Source organism: Clinocottus analis, unplaced genomic scaffold, assembly GCF_023055335.1.
Source record: "Clinocottus analis isolate CAN_PGR_092001 unplaced genomic scaffold, fCliAna1.0.p SCAF_90, whole genome shotgun sequence".
Lineage (NCBI taxonomy): Eukaryota > Metazoa > Chordata > Actinopteri > Perciformes > Cottidae > Clinocottus > Clinocottus analis.
In genome coordinates this window covers 23627-37481 of record NW_027176252.1, presented here as the reverse complement: position 1 = coordinate 37481, position 13855 = coordinate 23627, and the positions used below count along the sequence as shown (strand labels likewise).

Here is a 13855-nt window from a genome sequence, read left to right as displayed (position 1 = left end):
ATCTTTCATGGTATCAGCAGGAAACCATCACAAACAGAAAAGGAAGATGGTTTTACAGAGTTCAAGAGTTCAAGAGGGAGAAATTGGACGTTCAGGAAAAACCAGGAGATGAAACAGTGATACCAAGACTTCTATCTGGAAACACTGGGCTTAAGAGTACCATGAGAAGACAAGATAATCCTTTATTAGTCCCTCTGTGGGGAAAATACAGGATTACAGTAGCACTGCTCACAAGTAATAAGATAAAAAGTAGTAGGAAGACATGATGCAGACAAATGTGACTAACGTGGACGAGAGGAAGCAGCTGAACGTGTTATTGTCCACGAACTTAAGATAACGATGTTAAAAAAGTGTTCAGATAAAATGCGCTCTATGAGCCAAGTCTGTGATGAAATCCACATTGGACCGTCTACGGGCTTTTATTTTGAAGGTGACTCCGCGAGCTGCAGCGGACCCGGATGCTCCTCCATTTGCAACATGGCGGCTCCCGTCAGCAGCAGCAGCGTCTCGTTGCGTTGATAAAGTGTCAGGTAGCTCCTTCAGTCCCGATCCAGCAGAGTCTCTGTATGTCTGGAGAAACCTTCTGGACGGACTTCTAGACCTTCACCTTTGTTCCCGGATGTTGATCCTGTCGTCGTGTGAACATGTGTAAAGTCCAAATGCTGAGAGCGTTGGTGAAGCAGCGACTCACTGCGGCTGCGCAAGAGATATTTGGGCTGTTTGAAAGAACGATAGCAGAGTACGAGGAGGAACTTTCTGCTTCTAGAGACGAGAACGAGCGACAACGGAGACTACTGGACGCTGTTTTCAACCCGGAAGTCCGGGTCCACAGAGCAGGTTGGTTCTGTTGGTTCCTTCATCTCTTTAACCTGATGGAACCAGTTCTGGAGGAAGTATTCACATCATGTACTGAGGTAGAGTTACAGGTACTGAAGTATTCACATCATGTACTGAGGTAGAGTTACAGGTACTGAAGTATTCACATCATGTACTGAGGTAGAGTTACAGGTACTGAAGTATTCACATCATGTACTGAGGTAGAGTTACAGGTACTGAAGTATTCACATCATGTACTGAGGTAGAGTTACAGGTACTGAAGTATTCACATCATGTACTGAGGTAGAGTTACAGGTACTGAAGTATTCACATCATGTACTGAGGTAGAGTTACAGGTACTGAAGTATTCACATCATGTACTGAGGTAGAGTTACAGGTACTGAAGTATTCACATCATGTACTGAGGTAGAGTTACAGGTACTGAAGTATTCACATCATGTACTGAGGTAGAGTTACAGGTACTGAAGTATTCACATCATGTACTGAGGTAGAGTTACAGGTACTGAAGTATTCACATCATGTACTGAGGTACAGTTAGAGGTACTGAAGTATTCACATCATGTACTGAGGTACAGTTAGAGGTACTGAAGTATTCACATCATGTACTGAGGTAGAGTTACAGGTACTGAAGTATTCACATCATGTACTGAGGTAGAGTTGCAGGTACTGAAGTATTCACATCATGTACTGAAGTAGAGTTACAGGTACTGAAGTATTCACATCATGTACTGAGGTAGAGTTACAGGTACTGAAGTATTCACATCATGTACTGAGGTAGAGTTACAGGTACTGAAGTATTCACATCATGTACTGAGGTAGAGTTACAGGTACTGAAGTATTCACATCATGTACTGAGGTAGAGTTACAGGTACTGAAGTATTCACATCATGTACTGAGGTAGAGTTACAGGTACTGAAGTATTCACATCATGTACTGAGGTACAGTTAGAGGTACTGAAGTATTCACATCATGTACTGAGGTACAGTTAGAGGTACTGAAGTATTCACATCATGTACTGAGGTAGAGTTACAGGTACTGAAGTATTCACATCATGTACTGAGGTAGAGTTGCAGGTACTGAAGTATTCACATCATGTACTGAAGTAGAGTTACAGGTACTGAAGTATTCACATCATGTACTGAGGTAGAGTTACAGGTACTGAAGTATTCACATCATGTACTGAGGTAGAGTTACAGGTACTGAAGTATTCACATCATGTACTGAGGTAGAGTTACAGGTACTGAAGTATTCACATCATGTACTGAGGTAGAGTTACAGGTACTGTACTGCAGTATTCAGGTCAGAGGTTCAAATTGTTTACAGTACTACATCTCAGAGGTGAATATTGTATTTTTTTGTAATGTACTACATTTCTGTGGTATATATTGTACTTTTTAATGTACTACTTCCTAGAGGTACATTTTTACTGTGAAACTCAGAGGTACATATTGTACTTTTCAGAGGACAGTTTTTCTTCCTCTTTCTATGTTCTTGTACTTTTGAATCCGGACTTGATTTCCCTTCAGAGTTCTTTCATCCTCTCCCTCTGAACTCCGTCCTCACACCACACGAGTCCGGCTTGCTCTTGGATTCGTGCTCAAACTGTAAACACATACTTTTTCAGTGATAAAGCTCTTGAATAATAGAGAGTTTGATATGAGATTCATAAGACATATTAATGTACTTTATTCTCCACAGACGTCCAGCAGCTGTCGGTGGTTCAAGTAGAGGTTCCCCCTGAGCAGCAGGACTGGAGCTCCAGTCTGGACCAGGAGGACCCTGAGCCCTCACACATTAAAAAGGAACAGGAGGACCCAGAACCCCCTCACATCAAAGATGACCAGGAGGACCCAGAGCCCCCTCACATCAAAGATGACCAGGAGGACCCAGAGCCCTCACACATTAAAAAGGAACAGGAGGACCCAGAGCCCCCTCACATCAAAGATGACCAGGAGAACCCAGAGCCCCCTCACATCAAAGATGACCAGGAGGACCCAGAGCCCCCTCACATCAAAGATGACCAGGAGGACCCAGAGCCCCCTCACATCAAAGATGACCAGGAGGACCCAGAGCCCCCTCACATTAAAGAGGAACAGGAGGAACTCTGGATCAGTCAGCAGGGAGAGCAGCTTGAAGGGCTGGAGGAGGCTGGTATCAAGTTCTCATTCACTCCTGGTAAGAGTGAAGATGATGAAGAGGAAGCTCAGTCCTCACAGCTTCATCAAAGACAAACTGAACAGATGGAAACAGAAGCTGATGAAGAGGACTGTGGAGGACTAGAACCAGACAGGAACTCAGATCCAGAAAGACATCGAGGGCCAGATACTGTTCAGACGTCACAATCCTCTGAATGTGAGACTTATGACAGTCGATACTGGGAGGAGACTCAGGAGCCTCAGCCAGGTTTGAACCCTCTGCAAGACAGTGAAGCACCTGGAAGTGATGTGGACTGTAATCCTGGAACAACGGCAATCGGCTCGTCTGAATGTGACGGGAGCTCTGACCATCTGAAAATACACCTGGGATCCAAAACAGGAGTGAAAAAATTGAGTTGCTCGTTTTGTGGCAAAGGATTTGTATTCAGTCGTGATATGAGAAGACACGTCCTTATCCACACAGGGGAGAAACCGTTCAGTTGTTCAGTTTGTGGTAAAAAATTCACACGAGGACAAAGTCTGAAAGAACATTTTATTCTCCACACAGGGGAGAAACCCTTCAGTTGTTCAGTTTGTGGTAAAACATTCACACGAGGACAAAGTCTGCAACGACATGCAATTGTCCACACAGGGGAGAAACCATTTTGTTGTTCAGTTTGTGGTAAAACATTTACACGAAAGGGAAACCTGGAACTGCACATGTGTTTACACACATTCGCACAAGCACAAAGTCTGAAAAAACATTTTTAATGTCCACTCTGAAAAAACAAATTAGTCGTTCAGTTTTCGTTAAAAAGATTCTCTGGTCTCTGTAATTTAAAAAAAATCTCAATTGAAAGAGCATCAGAAAGAAGTGAGACATGGGTAAACACTCAAACATTGGGAGGGGTTGCTGAATATGTTTGAAGAGGCACTTGAAAATGATACCGCCCCGTCGCCCTAATTCATAACGATGTGAAAATAATATCAAAAGTGCTTTTCAGAAGGTTGGAGAAACATTTGCCATCTATTGTGGCCTCAACTCAAAATGGATTTATTAAAGGAAGATACACATGGACTGATGAACGTTATATATGCCAAGAAAGAAATAACTGATGTTTAAAAAGTACCTTCAGCTTAGAAGTTTATACTGTATCACCTTTTTGAATTTTTCATTAAATCAGTTTTATTATAACTCACCGAATCCTGAACTTTTCTTTACGTTCACCAAAAGATTTTTGAACACAAAAGATTGAGCATGAATATCCACCTGGAACAGGCAACTACTTCCAAGTACACATGACACGAGTACATGACACGAGTACATGACACGAGTATATATGACACGAGTATACATGACACGAGTACATGACACTAGTATACATGACACTAGTATATATGACACGAGTACATGACACTAGTATACATGACACGAGTACATGACACTAGTATATATGACACGAGTACATGACACTAGTATACATGACACTAGTATACATGACACGAGTACATGACACGAGTACATGACACTAGTATACATGACACGAGTACATGACACTAGTATACATGACACGAGTACATGACACTAGTATATATGACACGAGTACATGACACGAGTACATGACACGAGTACATGACACTAGTATACATGACACGAGTACATGACACTAGTATATATGACACGAGTACATGACACGAGTATCCATGTAACTACCTCAGTATACATTTTATTTATGTTTATATTGTGTATTATATTGTCAGACTCAAAGTATAAAAAGGCAGATTTAAGAGCAGAATTACTGCAAAATGATTCAGGTGACTTCTCTAAAGAGGACTTCTACGGGCTTTTATTTTGAAGGTGACCCGCAAGCTGCTGCTGGCCCGGATGTAAGTATTATATTTATTCACAGTGGTTTCATTTTCTTTACATTTGTTCCGATCATTTCAGGAAGCATAATTATAGAACTATACAAAAAACAGATGAATTATTGGGAAAATGTACTTAAAGTAATATTTAACCAACCAAAATAAAAGTAACGAATGAACACACGTTTTATTTTGAAGGTTAACACCGGGACCGGGAAGTACTTTGACTTCTCTGCTTGGGACAAGATGGCGGCTCCCTGAAGAGGTTTCTTTATTCTTTATCCACCTTCTTTATAAATACACGTTTCAACACGTGAACCGAGCCAACCGGTCAACGGGACCAGAGACCTGAGAACATGTCGAGAGCCCAGAAGCTGAGATCTCTAGTGGAGCAGCGACTCACTGCGGCTGCGCAAGAGATATTTGGGCTGTTTGAAAGAACGATAGCAGAGTACGAGGAGGAACTTTCTGCTTCTAGAGACGAGAACGAGCGACAACGGAGACTACTGGACGCTGTTTTCAACCCGGAAGTCCGGGTCCACAGAGCAGGTTGGTTCTGTTGGTTGAGGTCCAATAGCACAAAACATGACGTCCAACAGTTCTGAGACGCACAACTCGGACTTGATGCTGTCTCGTTGTGACGCGACAGCCTGTGACTCAAAAGATCAAAAAGATGATAATCAGAAAGATTTAAGTCCAGTTTAACTCCAAAACTCATCAAAGCTTCTGGGACTGAAGTGAAATAAAATAATGAGAGCTGAAGCTGCAGGACAACACCAGAGAGACAATATCACGACAGCAGCGTGATGGCTTTACAGCAGCTTGATCGCTTTACAGCAGCTTGATCGCTTTACAGCAGTTTGATCGCTTTACAGCAGCGTGATCGCTTTACAGCAGCTTGATCGCTTTACAGCAGTTTGATCGCTTTACAGCAGCGTGATCGCTTTACAGCAGTTTGATCGCTTTACAGCAGCTTGATCGCTTTACAGCAGCGTGATCGCTTTACAGCAGTTTGATCGCTTTACAGCAGTTTGATCGCTTTACAGCAGTTTGATCGCTTTACAGCAGCGTGATCGCTTTACAGCAGCTTGATCGCTTTACAGCAGTTTGATCGCTTTACAGCAGCTTGATCGCTTTACACAGTAGACTGGACTAAAGAAAACACCTGACGCGTCATCACTTCAAACTGATGGAACCAGTTCTGTAGATTAGTATTCACTTCATGTACTGAAGTATTCACTTCATGTACTGAAGTATTCACTTCATGTACTAAAGTATTCACTTCATGTACTGAAGTATTCACTTCATGTACTAAAGTATTCACTTCATGTACTGAAGTATTCACTTCATGTACTAAAGTATTCACTTCATGTACTAAAGTATTCACTTCATGTACTGAAGTATTCACTTCATGTACTTACAGGTGCTGTACTGAAGTATCTCAATATTTTCATACTTTTTTCTACGATACATCCAAGACATTCATATTGTACTTTTGACTGTACTACCCCTCAGAAGTACATATTGTACTTCTGACTGTACTACTCCTTTTGCACGGATCAGCTATGTATTTTTTTTCATCACTTTATAATTAGTATTATTTTTTATATAGATTTCTTTTGACAGCTTCACGCCACAGAAGGAGGCAATAGAAAACCTCTCAGAGTTCCTGGGCAGGATGCTCCTGTGGAGCTGGCTGCTCCTGGCAACAGGAGCTGTGACCCTTGACCTCTTCAGGTTCACGTGTGTTGTTGCTTTAAGATCCAGTTTTTCAGGGCGAGGCGAGGTCTCGTCCCAGGGCGTTCCCTCCCTGAGCGGCCGGAGCGCGTGGGCTCGGCTTTTGAAGCTTTAACTTTAAAGCCTGGAAGGTCCGAACCCGGCCTCGAGTGTGGCTCCTGTGATCTGCAGCACGGGGGTCAAACTCGAGGCCCGCGGGCAACAGCCGGCCCGCCACTTCCTCGGTTGTGGCCCTCGGCGGCTTGAGCGGCACGTGATCGTCCTCAAATGGAAGTCAGTGCTGCTTCACAGTGAACAGTCACCGCATGCATCTCCCACAATGCATCTGGACTTTGTGACCTCAAATAAACGGCAGCCACTGCGAGAAAGACGTGTTTCCATACTCACGTTTGTCTTACAGTTATATTATTCTTCATATTGTACTTTTTACTGTACTCCACCTCAGAGGTACATATTGTACTTATGTACTCCACCTCAGAGGTACATATTGTACTTATGTACTCCACCTCAGAGGTACATATTGTACTTATGTACTCCACCTCAGAGGTACATATTGTACTTATGTACTCCACCTCAGAGGTACATATTGTACTTATGTACTTCTCTGCTGGCCTCAACAGTCCTGTTTAATATGAGATCTCTAAGACGTACGAGTGTATTTTATTCTCCACAGACGTCCAGCAGCTGTCGGTGGTTCAAGAAGAAGATTCCCCTGAGCAGCAGGACTGGAGATCCATTCTGGACCAGGAGGACCCAGAGCCCCCTCACATTAAAGAGGAACAGGAGGAACTCTGGATCAGTCAGCAGGGAGAGCAGCTTGAAGGGCTGGAGGAGGCTGGTATCAAGTTCTCATTCACTCCTGTGAAGAGTGAAGATGATGAAGAGGAAGCTCAGTCCTCACAGCGTCATCAAAGACGAACCGAACAGATGGAAACAGAAACTGATGGAGAGGACTGTGGAGGACCAGAACCAGACAGCAACTCAGATCCAGAAAGACATCCAGGACCAGATAGTGATGAGACGTCACAATCCTCTGAATGTGAGACTTATGACAGTCGATACTGGGAGGAGACTCAGGAGCCTCAGCCAGGTTTGAACCCTCTGCAAGACAATGAAGCACCTGGAAGTGATGTGGACTGTAATCCTGGAACAACGGCAATCGGCTCGTCTGAATGTGACGGGAGCTCTGACCACAAGAGTTGTCTGAAGAGACACACTGGAGTCCAAACGCTCGTGAATTCTTTCAAATGCTCTGGTTGTGACAAAAGGTTTGAATCCCACAGCGACCTGAGAAGACACCTGCTTGTCCACGCGGGGGACAAACTGTTCACTTGTTCAGTTTGTGGTAAAAGATTCAGACGAGCACAAAGTCTGAAAGAACACGTCATTCTGCACACGGGGAAGAAACCGTTCACTTGCTCAGTTTGTGCTAAAAAATTCTCACGTGCGCAAACTTTAAAGCAGCACTTCATCGTCCACACCGGGGAGGAGCCGTTCAGCTGTTCAGTTTGTGGAAGAATATTTGCACGAAGGGGACACCTGAAGCGTCACATGAGCGTCCACACAGGGGACAAACCCTTCCACTGCTCGGCCTGTGGGAAAACATTCACACGATCGCAGAGTCTGAAACGACATTTCATTATCCACACTGGAAAAACCAAGTAGTCCTTCAGATGCTGATCAAACATCGTGCACCTGGAACAGAATGGTGCAACTCGTTGTGACTCTTCAAATAATAGAATAAAGAAAATGTAAATCCCTTTCAAGTAAACCAGATGGCTCCATCAGACAGAACCTAATAACACGTGATGACTTTGTGAGAACAATGCAAATAAAGTGATGATGCAGAATACAAAACAAGTGTGTTCAGCTCAGATGAAGCTGCACAACGTCTTGAAACTCTGTTGGAGTTTGTTTCGATGATATTGTCTCATGTGTTATCATGTATATAATAATTATAATATCCCCTATGCGGCGCTATGGGGTGAGCTGATTTATCTTCGGTGCGCTTAAGTACTATTTTGAGGTATTTGTACCTGAGTAATACTTCTATTTCCTGCTATAACTTTAAACTTGTTTTGCCACTCATTTGTAATTTTGTGTATAAAATAGTTTGGATTGAAGGCTCGAGAGGACAAAATGAGAACGAGAAGGTTTTAACTCAGGATGGTTCGTTCCGGTGTGACACGGGAACGTGTAAATATTGTGTGTGGTTAAAATATAACATTACTTAAGTGACGTGGCGGCTCACAGAGGACGATGGGCGTCTGTCTGGAGGGCAGAGACCAGCCAACGAGCTGGGAACGCCTGTTGAAGTATCTCCTGCCAAGCTAACAGAGAGAAGAGTTGATTGTCTTGTGAGGAAAATGCAGGAAGCATTTTTCTCACAAGACAACCAGATATGGCAGAAACCATATCTGGTTTAATAGTTTAGTTCCACTCGTGTTCTTCTAAAAGGGCTGTGACCTCAAATATGTAGAAATATGCCGGTGACTTGTTGACATGTTGAAGTCTTGCTGCAGACGGCTTTGGGTCTCTGTTGCATGTTTCCTCCTTTATTGCAAGAAATAAAGACAACTTTGATTCTTGAGACTTTATTCCTCCTTCCCCGAGTGACAGAGAAACAGTTGTATTGTATTTATGATATTTAATATTTGTGTGAATTATATTGTTTTTATTTTATTTGTTGTCTTTATTATGTTTATAATATGTTTGGTATTCATTTTGTTTGTTTTTTAAAGTAACCCACCAGGGCTTTTATTTTGAAGGTGACTCCGCGAGCTGCAGCGGACCCGGATGCTCCTCCATTTGCAACATGGCGGCTCCCGTCAGCAGCAGCAGCGTCTCGTTGCGTTGATAAAGTGTCAGGTAGCTCCTTCAGTCCCGATCCAGCAGAGTCTCTGTATGTCTGGAGAAACCTTCTGGACGGACTTCTAGACCTTCACCTTTGTTCCCGGATGTTGATCCTGTCGTCGTGTGAACATGTGTAAAGTCCAAATGCTGAGAGCGTTGGTGAAGCAGCGACTCACTGCGGCTGCGCAAGAGATATTTGGGCTGTTTGAAAGAACGATAGCAGAGTACGAGGAGGAACTTTCTGCTTCTAGAGACGAGAACGAGCGACAACGGAGACTACTGGACGCTGTTTTCAACCCGGAAGTCCGGGTCCACAGAGCAGGTTGGTTCTGTTGGTTCCTTCATCTCTTTAACCTGATGGAACCAGTTCTGGAGGAAGTATTCACATCATGTACTGAGGTAGAGTTACAGGTACTGAAGTATTCACATCATGTACTGAGGTAGAGTTACAGGTACTGAAGTATTCACATCATGTACTGAGGTAGAGTTGCAGGTACTGAAGTATTCACATCATGTACTGAGGTAGAGTTACAGGTACTGAAGTATTCACATCATGTACTGAGGTAGAGTTACAGGTACTGAAGTATTCACATCATGTACTGAGGTAGAGTTACAGGTACTGAAGTATTCACATCATGTACTGAGGTAGAGTTACAGGTACTGAAGTATTCACATCATGTACTGAGGTAGAGTTACAGGTACTGAAGTATTCACATCATGTACTGAGGTAGAGTTACAGGTACTGAAGTATTCACATCATGTACTGAGGTACAGTTAGAGGTACTGAAGTATTCACATCATGTACTGAGGTACAGTTAGAGGTACTGAAGTATTCACATCATGTACTGAGGTACAGTTAGAGGTACTGAAGTATTCACATCATGTACTGAGGTACAGTTAGAGGTACTGAAGTATTCACATCATGTACTGAGGTACAGTTAGAGGTACTGAAGTATTCACATCATGTACTGAGGTACAGTTAGAGGTACTGAAGTATTCACATCATGTACTGAGGTACAGTTAGAGGTACTGAAGTATTCACATCATGTACTGAGGTACAGTTAGAGGTACTGAAGTATTCACATCATGTACTGAGGTACAGTTAGAGGTACTGAAGTATTCACATCATGTACTGAGGTAGAGTTAGAGGTACTGAAGTATTCACATCATGTACTGAGGTAGAGTTAGAGGTACTGAAGTATTCACATCATGTACTGAGGTAGAGTTACAGGTACTGAAGTATTCACATCATGTACTGAGGTACAGTTAGAGGTACTGAAGTATTCACATCATGTACTGAGGTACAGTTAGAGGTACTGTACTAAAGTGTTTCAGAATGTGCAGCATGTCTCCCACATTACAGGAAAGTAGTGATATCAGTGGAGTAGTTAACATAAAAAACAAATCTAAGGTGTCCATGTGTTATCTTCAGATGTCCAGCTGCTGGGTCAAGTGGTTCAAGAAGAACAGCAGGAGTTGAGCTCCAATATAGACCAGGAGGACCCAGAGCCGTCACACATTAAACAGGACAAGGAGGACCCAGAGCCCCCGCACATTAAAGAGGACCAGGAGGACCCAGAGGCCCCACCCATTCGGGACCAGGAGGATCCAGAGCCCCCATACATTAAGGAGGACCAGGAGGACCCAGAGCACCCACACATTACAGATGAACAGGAGGACCCAGAGCCCCCACACATTAAAGAGGAACAGGAGGACCCAGAGCACCCACACAATGAAGAGGAACAGGAGGAACTCTGGACCAGTCAGGAGCGAGAGCAGCTTCAAGGACTGGAGGAGGCTGGTATTAAGTTCTCATTCACTCTTATGAGTGAAGATGATGAAGAGAAAGCTCAGCCGACACGTCTTCATCAAAGACTAACTGAACAGATGGAAACAGAAGATGATGGCGAGGACTGTGGAGGACCAGAACCAGACAGGAACTCAGATCCAGGGAACTTTTCAGAGACTGAAGTCAGTGATGTTGACTGGAAGGAGACTAGAGAACCTCAGTCAGGTTTAAACTCTCTGAATAATAATGTTTATGTCAGTGGTTCAACATGTAGTACAGGAGAGAAACCATTAAGCTGCTCTAAATGTGGGGAAATAGTTCACCTCAAGGAAGATTTAAAGAAACACATGAGAATCCACACAAGAGAGAAAATTTTCAACTGCTCAGTTTGTGATAAAAGATTTAAGATGAAGTCACAGCTGAAGTTACACATGAGACGACACACAGGAGAGAAACCTTTCAGCTGCTCAGAGTGTGGTAAAGGTTTTACTGAAAGTGGTGATCTGAAGAGACACATGAGAAGCCACACAGGAGAGAAACCGTTCAGCTGTCTTATCTGTAAGACATCTTTCACACAGAGGGGGCATTTAAAGATACACATGAGATGTCACACAGAAGAGAAACCTTTCAGCTGCTCCGAGTGTGGTAAAAGTTTTACTGAAAGTAGTAGTCTGAAGACACACATGAGACGTCACACAGGAGAGAAACCTTTCAGCTGCTCAGTCTGTAAGAAATCTTTTACACAGAGGGGACATTTAAATAGACACATGAGATGTCACACAGGAGAGAAACCTTTCAGCTGCTCAGAATGTAAGAAATCTTTTATACAGAGGGGACATTTTGAGAGGCACATGAAATGGCACACTGGAGAGAAACCTTTCAGCTGCTCCGAGTGTGGTAGAGGTTTCACTGAAAGTAGTAGTCTGAAGACACACCTGAGGCGTCACACAGGAGAGAAACCTTTCAGCTGCTTGGTCTGTAAAACTACTTTTACCCAGCGTTCTTCTTTGAAGACACACATGAGGCGTCACACATGAGAGAAACCGTGTAAGCTGAGAAAATGATTTATTACAGAATGAGCACTCTGTAATAAATCATTTTCACAATGTTCATCTTTGCACACGCATGTTTATTTTACAGGAACAAATGCACAGTGCTCAACAGTAAAACTAAAAGTTAGCCACATAGGCTAACTTTCATCTGCTGTCTCTGGACAGTTGATTTATATGACAGCCTGAAAATACATTTTCAACAACACAAAACTAATTCATTCAAGATGTATATATAAATCACTAGAGGCACATACTACATACACACCAAACAAAAGCTGAAGTGTAGCTTGCAGTTTGTTCTTTGCGTGCAGATAGATCACTGTGTCATCAGCGTACATTTGAATGTCACACTAATGGCCTAATCCTGTGTTAAGTCACACAGGAGAGAAACCTTTCAGCTGCTCAGTTTGTAATAACACATTTCTGTGCAATGATGAACTGGAGGTACACATGGTAAGTCACACAGACGAGAACTCCTTTCAGTTCTTCTGGTTTTGATAAAGTTTAAATTAATTCCACTTGTACACAAGACCTTAAGATAGTTGACCTCCTCGCATTGGCCAGTGACTCTCTCCAGACTCTATCCACCGATCTCCTTCATCGCGTGATTGTTGCTTTAAATATTATGCTTGTAATTGTATAATAGATTGTTGACAATGTTATTGAATGTGATCAATATGTTTTAACATAAATTGTAAAGGTTTGAACCATCCTCTTGTGTTGGGTTAGTTGAAATGCAAAAAATAACCACATGAATTTGTTTGAGGTTTGTTTGACCTTGTAAATCTATATGTTGTGTTATGAATTGTTCTGTTTTTCATTTTGTGTTTGTATTAAAGTTTTATTGCTGAAAAAAATACTTTTTAGGCTTTTTCTTGAAGTAAATATACATGTGTCATATTGACCCGTAACACCATAGATGTTACTATAGTTAATATTAATATGAAAACATAAATAAAACAAATGTATTAAAGAGTTCTAATACCAATCAGTAACACAAGCTTTGATTTATTTATAGGATTCTCTTAAGGTTCATTTTTTTAACATGTTTTTAATAGAAATGTCGGCGTATCCTGACAAAGGCCCAGAGGACCTCACCAAAAATATTAAAACATACAACAATAAGTTCATGGATAAGGAAGCCGGACAACATACCCAAGAGATGAGGAACACCTTGATGACACATCGTTGTTTTAGTGTATTTTACAGCTGATTTAAGACACGGGTCCAAACCCACCCGCTAGCACAAGAGATGCTAACAGATAGCTAGCACAAGAGATGCTAACAGATAGCTAGCACAAGAGATGCTAACAGATAGCTAGCACAAGAGATGCTAACAGATAGCTAGCACAAGAGATGCTAACAGAACGCCAACACAAAAGAAAGACTAAAGAGCAGTTTCTGAGAATATTTTGTGCATCTTGTTGTGATGCTAGCTGGTTGTTATCATCAGTGCTCGGATTGAAACCTTCACTGTTCCGTCTAAATGTCAATGACCCGTTAATAATTTGAATCATGTCAATAATTGTATTGTTCACCCGGCTGCCGTCTGGAGAGAGATACAAAAGAGCTTCACAGCCACAGGG

General features: G+C 42.5%; 3 protein-coding genes across 3 annotated transcripts; all 3 read left to right on the top strand.

Moving 5' to 3' along the window:
* The first annotated feature begins 487 nt into the window (after positions 1 to 487).
* Positions 488 to 4114, top strand: LOC137781860 (zinc finger protein 550-like). The gene is made up of 2 exons (XM_068570853.1): positions 488 to 837; positions 2536 to 4114. The coding sequence occupies exons 1-2, from the start codon at positions 645 to 647 to the stop codon at positions 3741 to 3743; spliced, it is 1401 nt and encodes a 466-aa protein (XP_068426954.1). The 5' UTR covers positions 488 to 644; the 3' UTR covers positions 3744 to 4114.
* Positions 4115 to 5085: 971 nt separating this feature from the next.
* Positions 5086 to 9101, top strand: LOC137781862 (zinc finger protein 550-like). Its single transcript, XM_068570855.1, has 2 exons — positions 5086 to 5387; positions 7249 to 9101. The coding sequence occupies exons 1-2, from the start codon at positions 5195 to 5197 to the stop codon at positions 8238 to 8240; spliced, it is 1185 nt and encodes a 394-aa protein (XP_068426956.1). The 5' UTR covers positions 5086 to 5194; the 3' UTR covers positions 8241 to 9101.
* Positions 9102 to 9400: 299 nt separating this feature from the next.
* Positions 9401 to 13083, top strand: LOC137781858 (zinc finger protein 436-like). The gene is made up of 2 exons (XM_068570850.1): positions 9401 to 9750; positions 10861 to 13083. The coding sequence occupies exons 1-2, from the start codon at positions 9558 to 9560 to the stop codon at positions 12252 to 12254; spliced, it is 1587 nt and encodes a 528-aa protein (XP_068426951.1). The 5' UTR covers positions 9401 to 9557; the 3' UTR covers positions 12255 to 13083.
* The last annotated feature ends 772 nt before the right edge of the window (positions 13084 to 13855 follow it).